Here is a 19,525-nt window from a genome sequence, read left to right as displayed (position 1 = left end):
AATTGACGTCTACAGGCATTTTGCGAAAACAAAGCTAAATTTGGGCTGTCAGTGAAAGTTTAATAGACGTCTAACAATAGTTCAAAACAAGACCAGTTATTAAATAGACAGGAATGAATGATTACACATGTGAAGTGTGTTAAAATTGTGTATTTGATCACTAGTACATTTTTTGACAATTTTAGACGTCAATAGATTTCACTTTTTAGACGTCTATTAGATGTCTTTTAAACATCAAATTGCTTGGTGAGTATTGAAATCAGCCACAATTTTCATATCGCTGAATCCCAAACATTCATAAGCCATGATCAACCTTCACATGTTATTCATTTCCATCCTTTTGCCACAGCTGAACAGGTGCTCGCTCTGTCCTGAAGCACTGATGCTACTTTTCTTTTAAAATAAAATCAGTTGGCCACTGTATATATTTGCCTTTTTTGTAACTATGCTCAGAAAAATGTATATTGAGATTTATATTAGCCTATATATAGGTTATTGGCATCTTAATAGACATCCAAACAGTCATTTTGTCTAAAATGAGGCTAAATTTGGGCTGTCAGTAAAAATCCAAAAGACGTCTAACGATAGACCAAAACTAGACTATATTAAATAGACAGGAATGATTGATTGCACACATGTGAAGTCTCTCTATCTTTCTGTTTGATGACTAGTCTATTTTTGGACAACTGTTAGACGTCAATTAGGTGATCACTTTTTAGATGTCTATTAGATGTCTGTGAAACATCAAATTTCTTAGTGTGTATCGAAATCAGCCACAATTTTCATATCGGTGAATCCCTAACATTCATAAGCTATGATCAAATGTCACATCATTTCATTTCCATCCTTTTGCGACAGCTGAACAGGCTCTTATTCAGTCCTGAACACAGAAGCACTGATGCTACCTTTCTTTTCAAACAAAATCATTCGGCTGTTGTACATTTTTGCCTTTTTTTTGTAACCAGGCTCAAATCTATATTGAAATTTATATTAATATATTGGTTATTGACAGCCTAATATAACAAATTACCCATCAGTAATTTAATTTAAAAGAAGTCTAATTGACGACTTTAGACATTTTGACTAAAATTAGGCTAAATTTGGGCTGTCAGTAAAAATCTAATAGACGTCTAACTATAAACCAAAACTAGACTAGTCATTAAATACACAAGAATGAATGATTACACATGTGAAGTCTCTCTAGTCTATTTTTGGACAACTGTTAGACGTCAATTAGATTTCACTTTTTAGACGTCTATTAGATGTCTTTTAAACATCAAATTGCTTGGTGGGTATCGAAATCAGCCACAATTCACATATCGGTGAATCCCAGACATTCATAGCCATGATCAATGTCAAATCATTTCACTTCCATCTTTTTGCGCTCTTTTTGCGCTTTCGGGCGCTCATTCTATCCTGAAGACTGAAGCACCGATGCTACCTTTCTTTCTTGTGTGAAGAATGTGGAAAATATCTGATATTACAGATTCTTTTGCACCGAAGCTGACGATGCACTTTGGTATCAGCCACCTTCAGTAAAATGCCACGCTTCTGTTTCCTGTACAGTGTTTTCAAGTGTGTGTGTGTTTGTGTTTTTGTGTGTCCTCCTCTATAATGGAGGCACAGCGGCCTTTCTCTTATCAGTGCAACTCTTGTCTCATCCATCATGGCTGCTCTCCATGCATGAGTGTGTGTGTGTGTGTGTGTGTGTGCGCGTGTACTTTTGAATAACGAGCGGGGTGACGCTCCTGGCCTTTGTTGAATGGAGATTCTGCATCCAGAAGGCAGAGAAAGACAAGAGAAGACGGCCAGCGGACAGACCATACCATGTGCTTTCCTGTTTCCACCATTTCCAGCGCTGGATTTACTGAGATTTACGACTCGCAGAACAGGCCGGTAGCCATTTTCCTGGAGAATCCAAAAACATAAAACTACAGGCTCTGAGCTGAGCGTTATTTCATTATTTCATTACTCTTACTTCTATAAAAGTCTCATACTAAAAGCTTTAGTCTTTCTGAAGGTGCTTGATTTAAGTCTGCCGCAGAAAATATAGTAGAGATTCACTCAGCTGCAAGGTTTTTAAAGGATAAATGACACAATCAATCAATCAATTAATCAATCAATCAATCGGTCAATCAAGGAGTGTTTACATCAATACCAATAATCCGATTTTAATATGATTAAGACAATACTATGATTTAGAGTCTACTATGTAAACTGCGATTTTTGATTACCCTAATCTGACTAAAGTTATAATGGAACTAAACAGAAATCGGATCAAGTCGTTGAGTATGGTGATTTTAGCAGCATTATTGAAGCGCAGCACAGACATGTAAACATCGCAATCAAACTATTACCATCAAGTAGGATTTTCGCTGCATTTTGCGACAGGATAGTCCAGAATAGTTTTTTTTAAAGGTTGTTGAAATAAATATATAAATAATTTTTATTTTATAATGGAGTGTTTAAATTATTTTCGTACTTTATGTACTTACCAAGTATCATGTTATTTATTTTAATTGTTTTACATTTTTATTAAAATGCTTTTTTTTTGTTTTTAAGTTTTATGTTTGTAATTTTTTTTTAAGTCAAAATTGTTAAACTCCCTTTCAAAATTTCTTTGAATTTTTTTCTTCCTTTTGAAATATTTCCCAAATGATGTTTAACAGAGCAAAGAAAGTTTCACAGTATGTCTGATATTTTTTTCTTCTGGAGATAGAAAAAATATTTGGTTTCATGTAATGGTTGAATGTTTAAAGTTGATTTTATTAGTAGTTACTTGCTAAATTATTGTTATTTGTCTTTTATTTATCTTTATATTTTAATTATTATTTATTTACTAATTTATTATTATTATTATTTTGCATGACAGCAGCAGTAGTACAAATAATAATAACAATATAAGAATAGCAATAATAATAGATCAAAAAAAATTTTTCAATGTGTCCAAATGCAAAGTAATATGTGCCTATCTTTGTATAAACATGTTATTTACTAATTTATTATTTAGAATTTTTTATCCATATACAGTTTTTAAGATTTTTTTCATTCAAAATCTGCACCCAAAATAGTATATTCTCAGCTTTATTTAACCCATTTTACCATATTTAAATGCAAAACTCCACAAAGCATCTGAATGTATACATAACCCGACTCATGTGTATAAACATTTCCATCTTCTACTGAGCCATAAAATCATCAGGAATTTGTGTCAGCTAGATTCTGACCTGCATCTGCCTTGAGAGGAGGATTTAGTTAAATTCTGGGTGTCCATCATTTTGCGAAATCCTCCGCGTGTATATTCTATCAGATACGATTAAAGCGATCTGTTGATCACCGTACCTAGCGAGCTTAGCTGGCATTACGGCAGACACCAGCGGCTTAAAACAGGCCTGGCGCAGCTCCACCGAGGCAATGCCACCCTGGTGCCAGATGCCAACGTGCCAGGACCGGGTTGGCATGTGATGCTCTATATAATGGAGGAGGATAGAGAGGCTGGCGTTGATGGTAAATAATTGACCAGGCTGAATGTGTGTGATCTGCCAAACTGGCTTTCGCTGGATGTGGAATAACGTGTCTGTGCTTGATTGACTGCAGCGTCTCTCACCAGACCCCTGGAGGATTGCAGGCTTGGCTTTTGGAGGATGAAAAAAACACCAAATGTGCTGTTTTTTCACTGAGATAAAGGTCTGGAAATTTGTTGATAGGGGGACTCAGGGTTAAGGCAGAAATCTAAAAGGCCTTCATTCGTTTCTTGGCTAAAATTATGAAGAATTTACTTTAATTAAATTAATAAAGTTTCAGGTGGTTGACAGTTATTAAATTTGATTATTTTATTTTATTATTAATAATTAAATAGTTTAATATTTTAATTATTTTGATTATAATTTTTTATTTAATTGATATTTTTTAATTATATATATATATATATATATATATATATATATATATATATATATATATATATATATATATATATATATATATATATATATATATATATATATAATTTTATTTATTTAGTATTTTTATTCATTTATATTTTATTTTGTTATTAATAATTTATTTTATTTTTTATAAAATAATATATATATATATATATATATATATATATATATATATATATATATATATATATATATATATATACACACACGCACACACACACACACATACATACATATATATATATATATATATATTTTTTTTTTTTTTTTTTTTTGGATATTTTTTATTTGTTTAGTTAGTTTAGTTAGTTTTATTTGTTTAGATTTAACCAGGTGCAAATATTCTGAACTACCAATTGCAATACATCACATAAGCTAGTTTATTTTAATTACAGCATGATTTTCTGAATATTTTAAATCAGAAATATTGTTCATTATATCAGCCAGTTTCATGGTATTATTGCTGAACAACTAATCTTTAATTAGTTTTTATTTCCTTTCAGATGTTAGTTGTAATAGTTGTTGTTTTTTAATTGTTAATTTTTAAATTAAACAGTTAAATAGAGTTTTTTTCGTTCATTCGTTCGTTTGTTCGTTCGCTCGCTCGCTTGTTTGTTCGCAAAAACATGCGCTATAGGTGAATCGGATGAACAAAATCAGCTGTAGAGTTAAGAGTGTGTGAATATGAGAGTGTTTGGGTGTTTCCCAGCACTAGGTTGCGGCTGGAAGGGCATCCACTGCGTAAAACATATGCTGAAATAGTTGGCGGTTCATTCTGCTGTTACAACCCCTAATAAATAAGAGATGAAGTCGAAGGAAAATAAATGAATGAATAAATAAAAGGGTGAAATAAAACAAAAAGTAAGTTATCTGTTCTTAACATTTGTTTGATTTTAAATATTATATATTTGTATAATGTATATATTTAAAATATTATATATATCTAAATGTAAATGTTTAATTTTTAATTAAATGTGCTATATAAATGGAAATTACAAAACACACAAATGTGAGGATCATATCTTTTCCAATCCAACAAATCCCCTTCTCTCGCTCATCCACAAGTCACAGTTTCCCTGCATCACTTTTGTTCATTCAGCTGTTCAGCCAGTGTCACGTCATGTGTGTGTGTTTTTTTTATTTTTTAACCTCACCATCTCTCTCACTCTACACCACAGTAGCCCAACAGCTTGTATTTCCGTCTTCAGACCCCTCCGGATTTACCAACGACTTGTGCATCGCTCCAACTTGGCCGGCGTCCTGGAGATTTACTTTTATTGCGCGCTTTTTATCCATTCGCTAACAATCTAAATGTATTTTTATGCACTGCTTGTGATCGCATGTGCAGAGCTGCTGAAGTTGGACGGGGGAGGATGGGGGGGGGGTACTCTCTTTTGGCCAGGCCTGCAGTATTATGTTGAAACCAGATGTTGAGAGATGTTTCCTCCTGGTCACGTGGGCCCCTCTGGTGCGGCACTTACATAAATGTCATCTGTACAGTAGCCGGTGCGGGCGGGAGAGAGAGAGAGAGAGAGAGAGAGAGAGAGAGGAAGAGAGAAAGAGAGAGAGAGAGGAGGCCCAGCTGCTCGCTCGGGGAAGATGAAGAGTGCAGTGGGGTCAAAGCTGCCCTCCGCCGCTTCTGTCTGCTTTTCTGCTCGCACTCTCAGACTCTCGCCGAACATGACTGAGATGTGCAGACGTCAGCTGCTTTATATGGAGACTTCTTGCCTCGTCATCGTGTTACCTGCTTATTGATGTCAACCTGACGGACGTTTTTGTGTGTAGACACTGTGAAGCACTAGCAGTCTTGCACTTGCTGGCAGGTGCTAGTTTAGTGTTGATTCTACTATTGTATCGAGGTTAGAAGTTTAGTATTGATGATTGAGCAGGCTGGATGATAGATATTTGTTGGCCATCAAAATGTTGATTTTATTGTGTATATGCTAGGGCCGCACGATATATCATTTCGCCATCGATATCACATTATGCCTGTAATGGTCACATCACAGGATCTGCAATGCTCAATTGGTACAAAGTTAATGACAAAGTCAAGACCTAACCCTAAACCTATATAAGTATACCAGTATAAAGGCAACTTATTTAAAACATTATACTTAGTTTAAGCATCTTAATTCTCCCAACAACAGCATGGACTGGCTCAGCTAATGGTGTGTGGGCAGGACTTTTAGTTAGACCGACCAACCAATTGCAGATGAGGGAAGTGTTAAAGAGAACCTGTATGGAAACAGTCATGTAACGTTATTCTAGAAAATTATTAACCAGATTTCTTTAAAATTGTTAAAGTGAAATTATCAGTAATAATTAGTTAACATGAATACAATTTTATTATTCTTAGTTAACATCAATTTCAACATTAACAAATCCAAACATTTTGTTTTAATATTTTCATAGTCATTTTTTTTGGCAACACTTAACCCTGAAGGTTTGTTATGAAGTGTTAACCACATTAGTTGAAAAGTACTATACACTGAAAAAGATTATGTCTGCAAAACTGTTGCAAAAAATTTATTTGTGTTGAATTTAAACAAATTAAATTTAATAAAGTTCTACTTAATTTGTCTGTTTAAATTCAGCCCAAATAAATTGTTTACAGCTACTTAATATAAATAAATTGAGTAAATCCAAGGAGTTATTTCTGAATAATTTTTTCAGTGTACTAATACGTTAATTATCACAGAAAATGAACATTAACAATTAATAAAAACTGTAACAAATGTAATAATAGTAATAATTAGTCATTTCTTTAATGACCCTTAGTTAAATGTGCTGTGACAAAGTTATAAAGAAAAGTGCATTATCTCAAATTTACTAATTTTAGTTTCACATCATTTTTAAAATCCTCATTATTATTCAACACTTCGACCCACAAAACAAAACCAATGGTGTGTGGACAGGACTGTTAGACCGACCAACCAATTGCAGATGAGGGGAGTGTTGAGGGAAACCTGTATGGAAACAGTCATGAAACGTTTTTTTCAGAAAATAATTTTTAAAAAGTCTCTCTCGCTCTATAATTATTTAATCATTAGTTAGCATAAATGTCATTTATTTTGTTTTAGCATTTTCATAGTCATTATTTTTAGTATTACTTAACAGTGAAGGTTTGTTATGAATTCTTAACCCCTTTAGTTGAAAAGTACTATTACTAATACGTTAATTATTACAAAATATGAACTTACAGTATAAAGGCAACTTATATAATATATATTAATAATTAGTAAATGAAATACTTAATTCTCCCAACAACAGCATGAACTGGCTCAGCCAATGGTGTATGGGCAGGACTTTTAGCTAGACCGACCAACCAATTGCAGATGATGGGAGTGTTAAGAGAAAGCTATATGAAAACCTGTCATGAAACATTTTTCTAGAAAACGATAAAAAAACTCTTCCCTTTTTAAAATTATTAAATCAATTATAATTAGTCAACATAAACATAGTACTGTCGCCTCACAGCAAGAAGGTTGCTGGGTCCCTGGTTCGAACCTCGGCTCAGTTGGCATTTCTGTGTGGAGTTTGCATGTTCTCCCTGCGCTCGTGTGGGTTTTCTCCGGGTGCTCCGGTTTCCCCCACAGTCCAAAGACATTCGGTACAGGTGAATTGGGTAGGCTAAATTGTCTGTAGTGTATGAGTGTGTGTATGTGTGTGTGTGGATGCTTCCCAGAGATGGGTTGCAGCTGGAAGGGCATCCGCTGCGTAAAAACCTGCTGGATAAGTTGGCGGTTCATTCCGCTGTGGCAACCCCGGATTAATAAAGGGATTAAGCCGACAAGAAAATGAACGAATGAATAACATAAACATAATTCATTTTGTTTTAATATATTTTTATAGTTATTTTTATTGGCAACACTTAACACTGAAGGCTTGTTATGAATTGTTAACCACATTAGTTGAAAAGTGCTATTACTAATACGTTAATAATTACGGAAAATGAGCAATAACAATTAATAAAAACGATAACATATTAGTCAGTTATTTAATGACCCTTAGTTAAAAGTGTTGCGATTAAAGTTATAAAGACAGGTGCATTATCTCAAATGTACTCATTTTAATTTTAGTTACAAAACAAAAGCATAAAGAAAGCTGCGGCGGACAGCCTGAAGTGGAGGATCATTTTTTTTATTGTTACTTTTTCTGTAAAATCCAATTCTGTCCTGCCCATTATATTAAATATATCTGCTATGGCGACTCCTACACTGCTAATGAAACGCGAGCGGCTTTGGTAATGATGTGTATATCTCTATGCCGCAGTGGCGTAATGGCCTGCGTCCTGGCGATTACAGCACTCAGGGCGCCGTTTTATTCGGCCCCAGCGCTCAGTAATGTGTTTGTGCGTGGTAGGCATTCCTATACCGACTTTTAATGTGAGGGCTTTTTGTCCGGCCGGGAGATTTATTCACAGCCGTGTGTAATGTCATTTCATGTTGAAACACCCACCCTATGTTCAAATGAAAGAAGCATTGATGTTCATCTTAATCTGATATACTTTAATACCACGGCATCAAAATTACTCGACTGTAAGGGCCCCGCGAGAGGAGGGGAGGTGCGCTGACATCCCAACCCCAAACAAAGACGCCGCTTGTTTTCGACAGGCAGATTTTTTTTTTTATTCCTTTTTATGATTTTTTTCCCCCCCAAATGAAAATTTCATATCACTCAGAAACATGAGCCTGAAAAGCAACTCGTTTATCTGTGACTCTGACAAGATGATTTGGTAATAGATTACAGTTGTAAATCTTTGTAATTATGTCATTCTTTTAGCTTCAGCCCAAGTACACGTATGCATGCATGTAGCTTTTGTGTGTTTTTTTTTTTTGTTCTCTGGAGGGGACTGAGTCATGGAGAAGTCGTGCGAGGGGAAAAAAATGAGGGCATATCGGGAGAGTATGCATATGTACACACTCCTTTAAGCACACACTGTCCTTTGCCTGTAGTCAGGAGCAGCACAAGGTGATATCTTTTGTGGAGGAGAGCATTTGTGTGTGCGTGTGCGCATACACATGTGCGTGCACTTGCTGTGTGTGTGTGTTTTTTTTTTTCCCCTTTCTTTTCATGAGAACAAAACCAGCCCTGGGACATTTGATAAATTAAGATATCCATTTGAATATATTCTGTGTGTTTTTCCCCCCATTTTTTTTTTATTTACTCCATCTGTGATCAGATGCTTGGGATTTTCGGCTTTCAATATCCTAATATCCACTTGAAATAAATGCTGAGTTTGATTATGTCTGTTTATTTTACTATTTAGAATTAAAAATATTTGTTATTAAGGTAATAATGTAACTTTTTGTGTTGTGTTTTTCTTTCTCTCTTGCAGGATTTGCGTAAACAGATAGCTCCTTTGCTGAAGGGCTTCCAAGCAGAGGTAAGTCGTCTTTTTCTCGACTTTTAATTTACAGTTGATGTCAGAATTATTAGCCCCCTTCGGATTATTAGCCCCCCTGTTTATTTGTTTTCCCAATTTCTGTTTAACGGAGAGCAGATTTTTTTAAGCACACTTCTTAACAAAATAGTTTTAATAACTCATTTCTTATAACTGATTTATTTTATCTTTGCCATGATGACAGTAAATAATATTTTATTAGATATCTTTCAAGACACTTCTATGCAGCTTAAAGTGACATTTAAAGGGTTAACTAGGTTAATTAGGTTAACTAGGCATGTTAGGGTAATTAGCCAAGTTATTGTATAATGATGGTTTGTTCTGTAGATTATCGAAAATATAGATTTAAGGGGCTAATCATTTTGACTTTAAAATGGTTTTTAAAAAAAATTAAAACTGCTTTTATTCTAGCTGAAATAACACAAATACGACTTTCTCCAGAAGTAAAAATATTATCAGACATGCTGTGAACATTTCCTTGTTCTGTTAAACATAATTTGGGAAATATTTAAAAAAGAAAAAAAAATCAAAGAGGGGCTAATAATTCTTTAACTGTATCTTAGGGTGCTTTCACTCTTGTAGATTGATTGTTTTGTTCCGAAACGGGCTAAAATTGTAGCAATTTTTCTTCTTGGTAGTTAAATAATTTTAAAAAAGTCACATATGGGTAAACTCTCCTCATGGAGTTCCATAGAGAGGATGCCACTCAGCTGTCAAACGTGGTTATTTTAATTCATGATGATGAGGAATGAGACATTATCAACGAAAAGGTGCACTTTAATTTTGACACCCACAGACATCGTCAATAAATAAAAAACAGGTAAGACTTCCTCAGACATGGCCTCCTTTCAGTTGTCAAGTTTCGTAAAAATCGATCTATCAAGTCAATCAATCTATTTATAGCAACGATGGCTAGAATTATGCATTATAGGCTTAAATTATAAAGAGAAGTAACAGATGAACCGAGACAACAGTGTGATCATGAAGCAGATTAATGTTGATTTTTTTTTTCGAGGTGTCAGTGCAGAAATTAACAAAACAATAGGCCTAATACAAAATATCATAAGATTAAAATATGGAAAAATTATCAGATTTTGGTAAATTTTTCTAATGGATAACAGTTCACTTTCACTTTTGTATTTGACATGAAATGCACATTTACCCGGAATGATGACATCCCATCCTACTCATAGTTATCATTCATATTGCCGTATATATGCCTATTACATAACCGTAATACACTGTTATATTGCCTGATTCGTTAGTTCGGTGGATCGTATTGCTTTCTCACTACAAACGATCAGCTCCAGTGTTCATTTAAATCATGCTGATTATTTTGGCGCAGATCTGAGCGCGATTGTGGGATTCACATACAGTATGCTAAATGAACTGCGCTAACTGGGTAAACGAGACAGGTTTCGAAACAAACGTCTAGGTGTGAAAGCACCTTAAACTCTTAAAGTTTGTATGTTGTGTTTAAATAATTACCTTGATCCACAAGGTTTGTTTGAGCACATCATGCTGCTGAACAATAGCAGCACTGGCTTAACCAATAGTGTGAGTTTGGGGGCAGGGCTATTTGTTTGACCAGCCAATTGCAGAGGGGTGCTCAGGTTTTTTTGTAAAAAGTGATCATATTTTAAAGTTTGGTTATGAAAGTGGTCCCAAAATTTTTTTTGAACTTTAAGCATCATGGTTTCTGTATTGCCATCCTCTTTCTGTCTATCGTTGTTCTATATTGTTTTATTCATCCATGCTTTGTTTAAATATTTTATCGATCTATTCATCCTTCTTCGTTATATATTTTATCCTTCTACCATTCAATTCATCCATCCATTACTTTGTTCATCCATCCATTCATCTATCTATCCATCCATCCATCCATCCATCCATTCATTCATTTGTTGTTTCTTCCATCCATCCATCCCTCCATCATTTCATTCATCCTCCTATCAATCAGTGCATTTTCATAGTTCTATCAATCCATCCTTTTATTGTTCCATTTATCCATTCATCTCCTGTATATCCATCCAATCCTTTGTTCATCCATCCATCATTCCATCTATTTCTTTGTTTATCCTTCCATCCATCCATTTATCCATCCATCCAACCATCTAATCCTTTGTTCATCCATCCATACATCCATACATCTATACATCCATCTATCCATTGCTTTGTTTATCTATCCATCCATCCATCCATTCCTTTGTTTATCTATCCATTCATTCATCTATCCAATCCTTTGTTCATCCATCCATCATTTCTTTTGTTTGTCTGTAGGTCCATCCATCCGTTTCTTTGTCCATCCATCCATTCATCCATCCATCCATTCATTCATCTGTCCATGCATGCATGAATCCATCCATCCATTCCATTGTTCGTTCATCCATTCACCCGTCCGTCCATCCATCCATCCATCCATACGTTCCTTTATTCATCCACCATTCATCCATATATCCACCATCAATTCCTTTGTTCATCCATGTATCCATCTATCCATGCATCCATCTGTTTGTCGATCCATCCATTCCTTTTTTATCCATCCATGTCTGTCCATCAATGCAGCCATTCATTTGTTTGTCCATCCTTCCATCCATCTGTCCATCCATTGCTTTGTTAATCTATTCATCCATCCATTCTATTGTTTGTTCATCCATCCATTTATCAATCCATGCATCCATCCATCCATCCATCCAACCATTCACTCTTTTGTTCATTCATTCATTCATTCATCATCCATTTATCCATCCATTCCTTTCATTCATTCATTCATCATCCATCCTACCATTCTTTTGTTGGTTGTCTGTCCGTCCGTCTAAGATTATTTGCATTCGATACATTATTCATTTAATGTATCACGATACATTTTTACACTTCAATGACAGCTCTATGTAAGGATGAGGAAAACCTTTGAAGGTTTCACAGTTATTTAATCAATGCAGTGTGATGAAGCTGCTCAGCTTGCGGCCAGAGAGCACTACTGTTAAACTGCATTCTCCTCATGGCTTTACACAGCGAATATGACTCTATCACGCTCATACCAATTAATCTCACAACCTTCCTTGTAAAAAAAAAGAAAAGAAAAAAGCCTGTTTGCTTAACAGTGTAGACATCTAGAGTAAGATGGTCTTTTCTGCTCTGATTATAGTCTCGACGGTCTAAAAAGCCCACCTGCCCTAACAGCAGTGTATATCACGAGACTGTTTGTTTTTTTTTTGCTCTTTTTACTTGAGGTCTGCTTGTGTTGTGCAAAGCCCTCCATATTTTGTCGGCGTCTAATCAGATCAGACAGTTTTGATATGTTCTCGCTGTTTGCTGTCCCGCTCTTTTATTTCTGTCAGTCGGATGAGAGCGAAATCCTAATGATGTTTTCGCTCTGTGGTGCCAGGTAAGTCTATTTGTTCTGGGCAGAGCTTGAATGATGGACTCCTGAGTTTCACCACTCAAGGATAGAGAGAATTTTTGTTTGGTGATTCAACCTTAAGGCATAACAAGGTTTTTTTGAAGACTGCTTTGGAAATCAGAAACGGGACGACAGCAGCTCTGATACTTTTTTAAAGTCTTTAATCCATTCATCCATCCTTGTATCAATCATTTTGTCATCCATTGTTCTTTCTATATTTCTATCTGTTGGCCTATCACTCATCCGTTCTATCATTCATTGTTCTATCACTCCATCAATTTTTCTGTCCAACCATCCATATCGTCCATCCATGCATTCATCATTCTATCAACCAGTCTATCATCCATCCACTATTCTTTCTGTCTTTTTATTATTCATTGTTCAACTGTTCTAACAGTGGTTTTGTCATTCATTGTTCTGTTTTATAATCTTTCCATCTACTTTTCTATCATCCATCACCCATTGTTTTTTTCATTTGTTATTTTCTATCATCCATCCATCTATCTTTGGTTCCATCATCTATCCATTGTTTTGTACTTCCATCATATAGCTATCCAATATACAGTGGTCATACTATCCATCCTCTGTCCGTCCTTCTTTCATCTGTCAGTCCATCTGTCCATCCATCATTGTGTATCTTTCCATCCATTTATCCCTCTTTCTTCCATTCATCAGTCTATCCATCCGCCCAGCTATCTATCCATTGTTTTTCCATGCATCCATTCTTTATTCAGTTGTTCTTTCATCTGTCAGTCCATCCATCCATCCATCCATCCATCCATCCATCCATCGTTCAATTATTGTTCCATTTGTCAGTCCATTCATCCTTTGTCCTACCATTACCATCCATCGATCTTTCATCCATCCATCCATCCAACCGTCAGTCCATTCATCCTTCAGTCCATCGATCTATCCATTCATCCATCCATCTGTTAGTCCTTCCATCATTCTTCCATCCATCCATCCATCCAAGTGCCAGTCCATTCATCTGTCAGTCCATCGATCTATCCATCCAGCCATCTATCCATCTGTCAGTTCTTCGATCGTTCTTCCATCCATCCATGCAATATTCAATTCATCCATTCATCATACATCCATCCATCTCTTCATCCATCATTTATTTTTTCTTCCATCCATCAATCCATCCATATGTCAGTCCATCCATTCATAAGTCCATCCATCTGGCAGTCCATCCATCCTTCAGTCCATCTATCCGTCTGTCTGTTTGTCCAACCATTCATTCATCCATCCTTTCATCGTTCTATTGCTTTTCCATCCATCTATTCATCCATCCATCCATCGTTCAATTGCTTTTTTATCCATCCATCCATCCATCCATCCATTCATCCATCATTCAATTGTTTTTCTATCCATCCGTCAAACCTCTACCATTGTTCAATTGTTTTTCCATCTTTTAGTCCAACCATCCATTGTCATATCATTTACATCTATCTGTTCACATATTAATTGTTTGCTTGTCCATCATCCATCTGCCGGTCCATCCACCCATCCGTCCATCTAAGATCCAAAAGATTAGCTGACATTTGATTCATTTTATTTTATCTTTTGAAGAAACATTTATCATTTGAAAAATACACCATTTTATTTTAAATCATCACAAATGTCATCACATTATTTTGATTGTTTAAAACTGCTATGAAATATGAGTTCACTACTGACTCTCAGGGAATGAAGCCGTGCTTCTTTTGACGCGTCTCCTTAGTGCCCATTGCTGATAGCTGAGAAGTGGGACATGGTGCTGTGTTCCATAAGTAATGTGCATTACCATTCAATATGACAGCAGGCAGATATTCAAATGCCCTCTGCAGCACAGACCTAAAATATAATAATAATAATAATAATAGTAATAGAAAGATTCTGAATGCATTTCGTTTCGAGCCCAGCCTTTTAAAAAAATTCTTTAAGTTAATTATGGTCTATTTCAGTGCGATGGAGGCTGTATTTTGCTAAAAGAGTTACACCTAATGTTCCTTGGTAATTCACTCAATTAGTTGTACTGTTGCGTGATATCAAACCGAGTTTGATTAGGTTTGATTATGCTGCTCTGAATAACTTGCTCTAAGTGTTTCTCAATCTCTTACCAGTTACCAGCCAACTCAAGTACGAGAACCGTGAAGTGTTTCCTACACTTCTGTGCTAATAATGTGAAATTATCTGAAAAGATATTCCTACGCTTTTGAAAAATAGCTGCGCTTTTAAACAATAGGTCTTTTACATCATAATATTTGAGGTTTTCAAGGTATTTAACTGCAGATTCGTCCACATATGGAATCAGGTTAAGTCTTCGCCTTGTTTTTTTTAAAATTTAAACAGATGTGCTTATTGAGGAAACTTACCCTTTAAATAAAGCCTTTATTAGCCCACCATCTTTTATTATATCATATATAACATCAAAATAGCCCAATAGTGTTTACGTGATAAGCTACTTCAGAGTGATGATTTGTTATTTTACCCTATTATTCAACTGTAACTTATTTATTATATATGTTTTTAAAAGGTTTAATTATTTTTTTGTAAAACTGTTTTGTGAAAAAAATACTTTTTAACTAGCTTATATGTTTTACTATATATCCTAGCTTATATACTTTTTCTTTTATACAAATATTTATTAAATTTTTGTTTTAAATACTATGTGATATCTCTATACTAAACAACACAATTTCAAATTTTTTCAGGCTTTTTTCATAATTTCACACCACTTTTTATTATATCATATAAATCAGTGGTCCTCTACTTTTTTCTATCATTGTAGACTGGTCAATGCGTGACAATTTTACAGCGGACCGGTAGGTGTGGTCAGTAGGTTGCTAGGCGACCATCAACCACACTCCAGTATTTGGCTAATCTGTGTTTGGCTAAGATAGTCTACCGAAGTTTGTACATTCCTTACAAGCTGAACAGTCAGTTTTTGTCATGTGACTCGTGGTGTGCTCCTCGCGGCATTCATTCAACTGGGTGCGTCTGGAAGGCGCGGGCGCATCATGCCACTTGCACGCACATCTCCATTGGAAATAACGAACTTGCGCGGCTGCGAACTCTAAAAAAGATATGATATGCGAAAGGCCACTAAAAGGTCGCTCTTTGCGATCTCCAGCTGTTGATCTTGCTGGATTCACCTGATTTGTTGACAAGTGGGTTGCGGGTCCATTCCTTGGCAGTTCGCGGGTCCTTCATTGGGCCTTTTCCTCTTAGCAAAGAAACTTTCCAAAGACGTCTGTTTCTTACTCATTTAGCTGCTTGAAATTTTGGCGTACATGTGACTGAGATGCAACGAAGAGAATTTGGTCATTTTTCGAAATAAAAGATTGTTCAGACTAAGATTTTAAATAAAATGGAAATAATTTATGATTTCTTGTGTGGCCTGATTTCTTGTTTTATATATATAAAATTAATATTTGTTTTAAATAACATTTGATATCTCTTTACTAAACAACAAATTTGCAATTTTTTTTCATACCATTTTCACATACACACTACCTTTTATTATGAATAACATTATAATGGCTCAGTAGTGTTTGCATGATAGTCATAGGTACTTCAGATAGATGATAGTTTTTTTTTTTTTTCTCTTTTAAAATATTTAGTTAAATTTTTTTTTTTATAAGATTTAATTATTATTTATAAAAGAACACTGGCTTATTACTGGCTTTTTTGTGCCTTAAATTTCAGGAAGTGGTTGAATGGTCATTGTATATGTTTTTTTTTTTCTTTTATAAAAATATTAATTATTTTTTGTCCTAAATACTATATAATATGTTTTTATTTGTGAAAATATACAGTACAGTTGCACTTTTTCCAGTCTCTTTTTACATTATTTATATATATATATATATATATATATATATATATATATATATATATATATATATATATATATATATTTACATTTACATTTACATTTAGTCATTTAGCAGACGCTTTTATCCAAAGCGACTTACAAATGAGGACAAGGAAGCAATTTACACAACTAAGAGCAACAATGAATAAGTGCTATAGGCAAGTTTCAGGTCTGTAAAGTCTAAGAAGGGAAGTATTAGTAGTATTAGTATATATATATATTTTTTTGGGTACAGTTAGTGTGATATTCAGAGAGGCAATTGCAGATTAGGAAGTGTATAGGAGACTAAATAGTTGAGTTTTTAGTCGTTTCCTGAAAGTAGCGAGTGACTCTGCTGTTCTGATGCAGTTAGGGAGTTCATTCCACCAACTGGGCAGATTGAGCGTGAACGTATAATATATATATATTTAATCAGCTCTGGCCCTGTTACGGTGGAAAACAATGACAGTGACGCCTCTCGATAATTCCCCCCACTAATTTTCTGCTCCTCTTTCACTATTCCGTCTAATAAAGTGTCACAAAATAGCCCAAAAATAACAAAAAGCGAGAGGAGCGTGTCAATTTTCCTTTCCTTTGACCTTAAAAATGCGTCCACCATGCGTTGAAGTATTTTCCTGTAGATGTAATGCAGCGTTTGACGGCCTTCAGCAGCACCTTGCGTTAAGAGGCTGTCGAGGGTTGTATGTAAGTTTGATGAAGTGAGCGCTGTGAGTAGTGGCTCCCCGTTCTCCTCTCATGAGCCAGTACCGCTGGATAACTGCTCCATTATAGCTCATTGTGGTTTCAGAGCTCTGTTCTCCAAGACTAGCCTGTCATTAACGGAGGTAGTCGCCCCACTTCAAATCTCTGCTCGGTTAAAAATAACCCCCCCCCCCCATCCCACCAGTCCAACAGCGTGATCCTTTTAATACCGTCTATTATTTTTTGCGTCGTCAAATATTGTCCTTATTGACAGTGCCTGACCTTGACAAAACAGCCTGACTGCTCGGACCAGTACTTAAATAAAAAATAATAATAATAAAAATTCAGACGTCAGCTATTTGACGATAATTGGCAGGAGGGATGGGATTGCTTGTGTGTGTTTTTTTTTTCTTGTCAGTCTGACCATCCATTAAATCTTAAAATAGACAAAGAGGCTTCAATTTTACAGCCCCAATTTTTAACACACACACACACACAAAAGCTAGAGCGTGTGTATATATAATTCATAATGGCAGACATGGCTGATGAGTGCAGCCGTTTGTGATGGGTGAATGGTGTTTTTTTCTGTTTAATTTCTATCTTCCGTTTTCCTGTAACGGTGGGTTTGTTAAAATAGCATGTTTGAGTCAGAGCGACGCAGATCTCGTGGGTCAGTGCAGAGTCCTTGCCACATGTCAATTTTTTTTTTCTCATTCGAGAGAGCGAGAGCCTCCTCTTTTCCTGTCAGGAAATGAGAGTACAATAGGGAGCTGTACATAGCACGCGGCTGGGGCCCTGTTTGGGGTTGCACGTGTGTGAGTGTGTATGTGTGTGTGTGTGTAAATCAGAGATGGAGTGTGGGGGGTGTTACTGTACTTAATTGTAAAAGTTTTTATTTTGTTGTTCATTTGTACATCTGGTCTAAAGGGTAAAGTCATATTACAGATGTTTGAGAAGGCTTTATGTGTTGGGGCCTTCAGTTCTATTTATGAATTTATTTATGTATTCTACTTTTTGAATGGTATTTTTATTTTATTTTATTTTTATTACACCAAAATACAAAAAATGTGAAATTAAATAAGTGCAGCAAATCTTGAACATGCAAAAAAAAAAAGACTAAATTAAAGACTTAATGCACTTATTTAATTTATTTTATATTTAATTTAATTTTATTTTATTTTATTTTATTTTATTTTATTTTATTTTATTTTATTTTATTTTATTTTATTTTATACACCAAAAGACAAATGTGTAAAAGTCAATGCATTAACTCTTGAACATGCAAATAAAAAAAACAAATCTTAAAGACTTAATGCACTTTAATTTAATTTAATTTAATTTAGTTTAATTTAATGTTTCAATTAATTATTATTATTTTATTTAAAAAATAAATAAATTTATTTTATTTTATTACACCAAAAGACAAATGTGTAATGTCAAGTTTAGTCAATGCATTAAGTCTTGAACATGCAAATAAAAAACAAATGTTAAACACTTAATGCTCTTATTTTAGTTTATTTTATTTTCATCACTCTACTGTGTTGGAGGACAAAGATAAAACACTGATAAAGGGGTAATAAACAGTGAATAAAAAAGCTGATTCATTATGTCACAGTATGTACAAACTGCTTGAATTATTTGGTCTCCTAAGTGCATGTAGAGTTCAGTGATTTTGTGCTTTTGTAAGTACAAGAAAAAGCCCCCATTTAGCTTCTTATCTCGAGCTTCATTTCGGTAATAAATAATCATCATTTACAAAGTGGAAAATTCAGCATTCTGAAAGCAAGAGTGCGAGATGGAAAGAGCAAGCGAGTAAGTTTGACCCGCCAGCAAAGATCTCTGTGAAGAGCGCTAATCACTCTGGCAGCCGTTTACAGAGTGCCGTGGAAGTTCTACAAATTTGGAAGTCAGTATTGATTTGACGTAATTGTGCACTAATTTTAGCGGGCCAGAGTCTGCAGACTTCTCAACATGGCCAAGTGCTGAGGAGAAGAGGAGGTTAGTGGCAGCTCAGATAAATGCATTCAGAGCCAGTGGTGGAGGAATCTGAGAGCATTATACTTTCTATATATACCGGCAAACAAAGTTACTGTGCATGCATGTAGGCTGCGGATGTTCTTTCTTTCTTTCTTTCTTTCTTTCTTTCTTTCTTTCTTTCTTTCTTTCTTTCTTTCTTTCTTTCTTTCTTTCTTTCTTTCTTTTTTTTTCTTTCTTTCTTTCTTTCTTTCTTT

General features: G+C 34.9%; 1 protein-coding gene across 11 annotated transcripts in view; it reads left to right on the top strand.

Moving 5' to 3' along the window:
• The window catches only part of cux1a (cut-like homeobox 1a), a 254,392-nt gene that overhangs the window by 97,938 nt on the left and 136,929 nt on the right, over nt 1-19,525 (top strand). For all 11 annotated transcript variants that reach the window (XR_012386449.1, XM_021479404.3, XM_021479403.3 and 8 more), the window contains exon 3: nt 9,286-9,333. Coding sequence is in view for 10 of the 11 variants with exons in the window: in XM_021479404.3 (XP_021335079.2) it covers nt 9,286-9,333 (48 nt within the window). In the remaining variant the exon portion in view is untranslated. The remainder of the gene's footprint in view (nt 1-9,285; nt 9,334-19,525) is intronic.

The sequence above is a fragment of the Danio rerio genome, chromosome 10, assembly GCF_049306965.1.
Source record: "Danio rerio strain Tuebingen ecotype United States chromosome 10, GRCz12tu, whole genome shotgun sequence".
NCBI classification, from domain to species: domain Eukaryota; kingdom Metazoa; phylum Chordata; class Actinopteri; order Cypriniformes; family Danionidae; genus Danio; species Danio rerio.
Note: the sequence above shows the minus strand (reverse complement) of the source record. Positions and strands in the feature narration are given on the sequence as shown.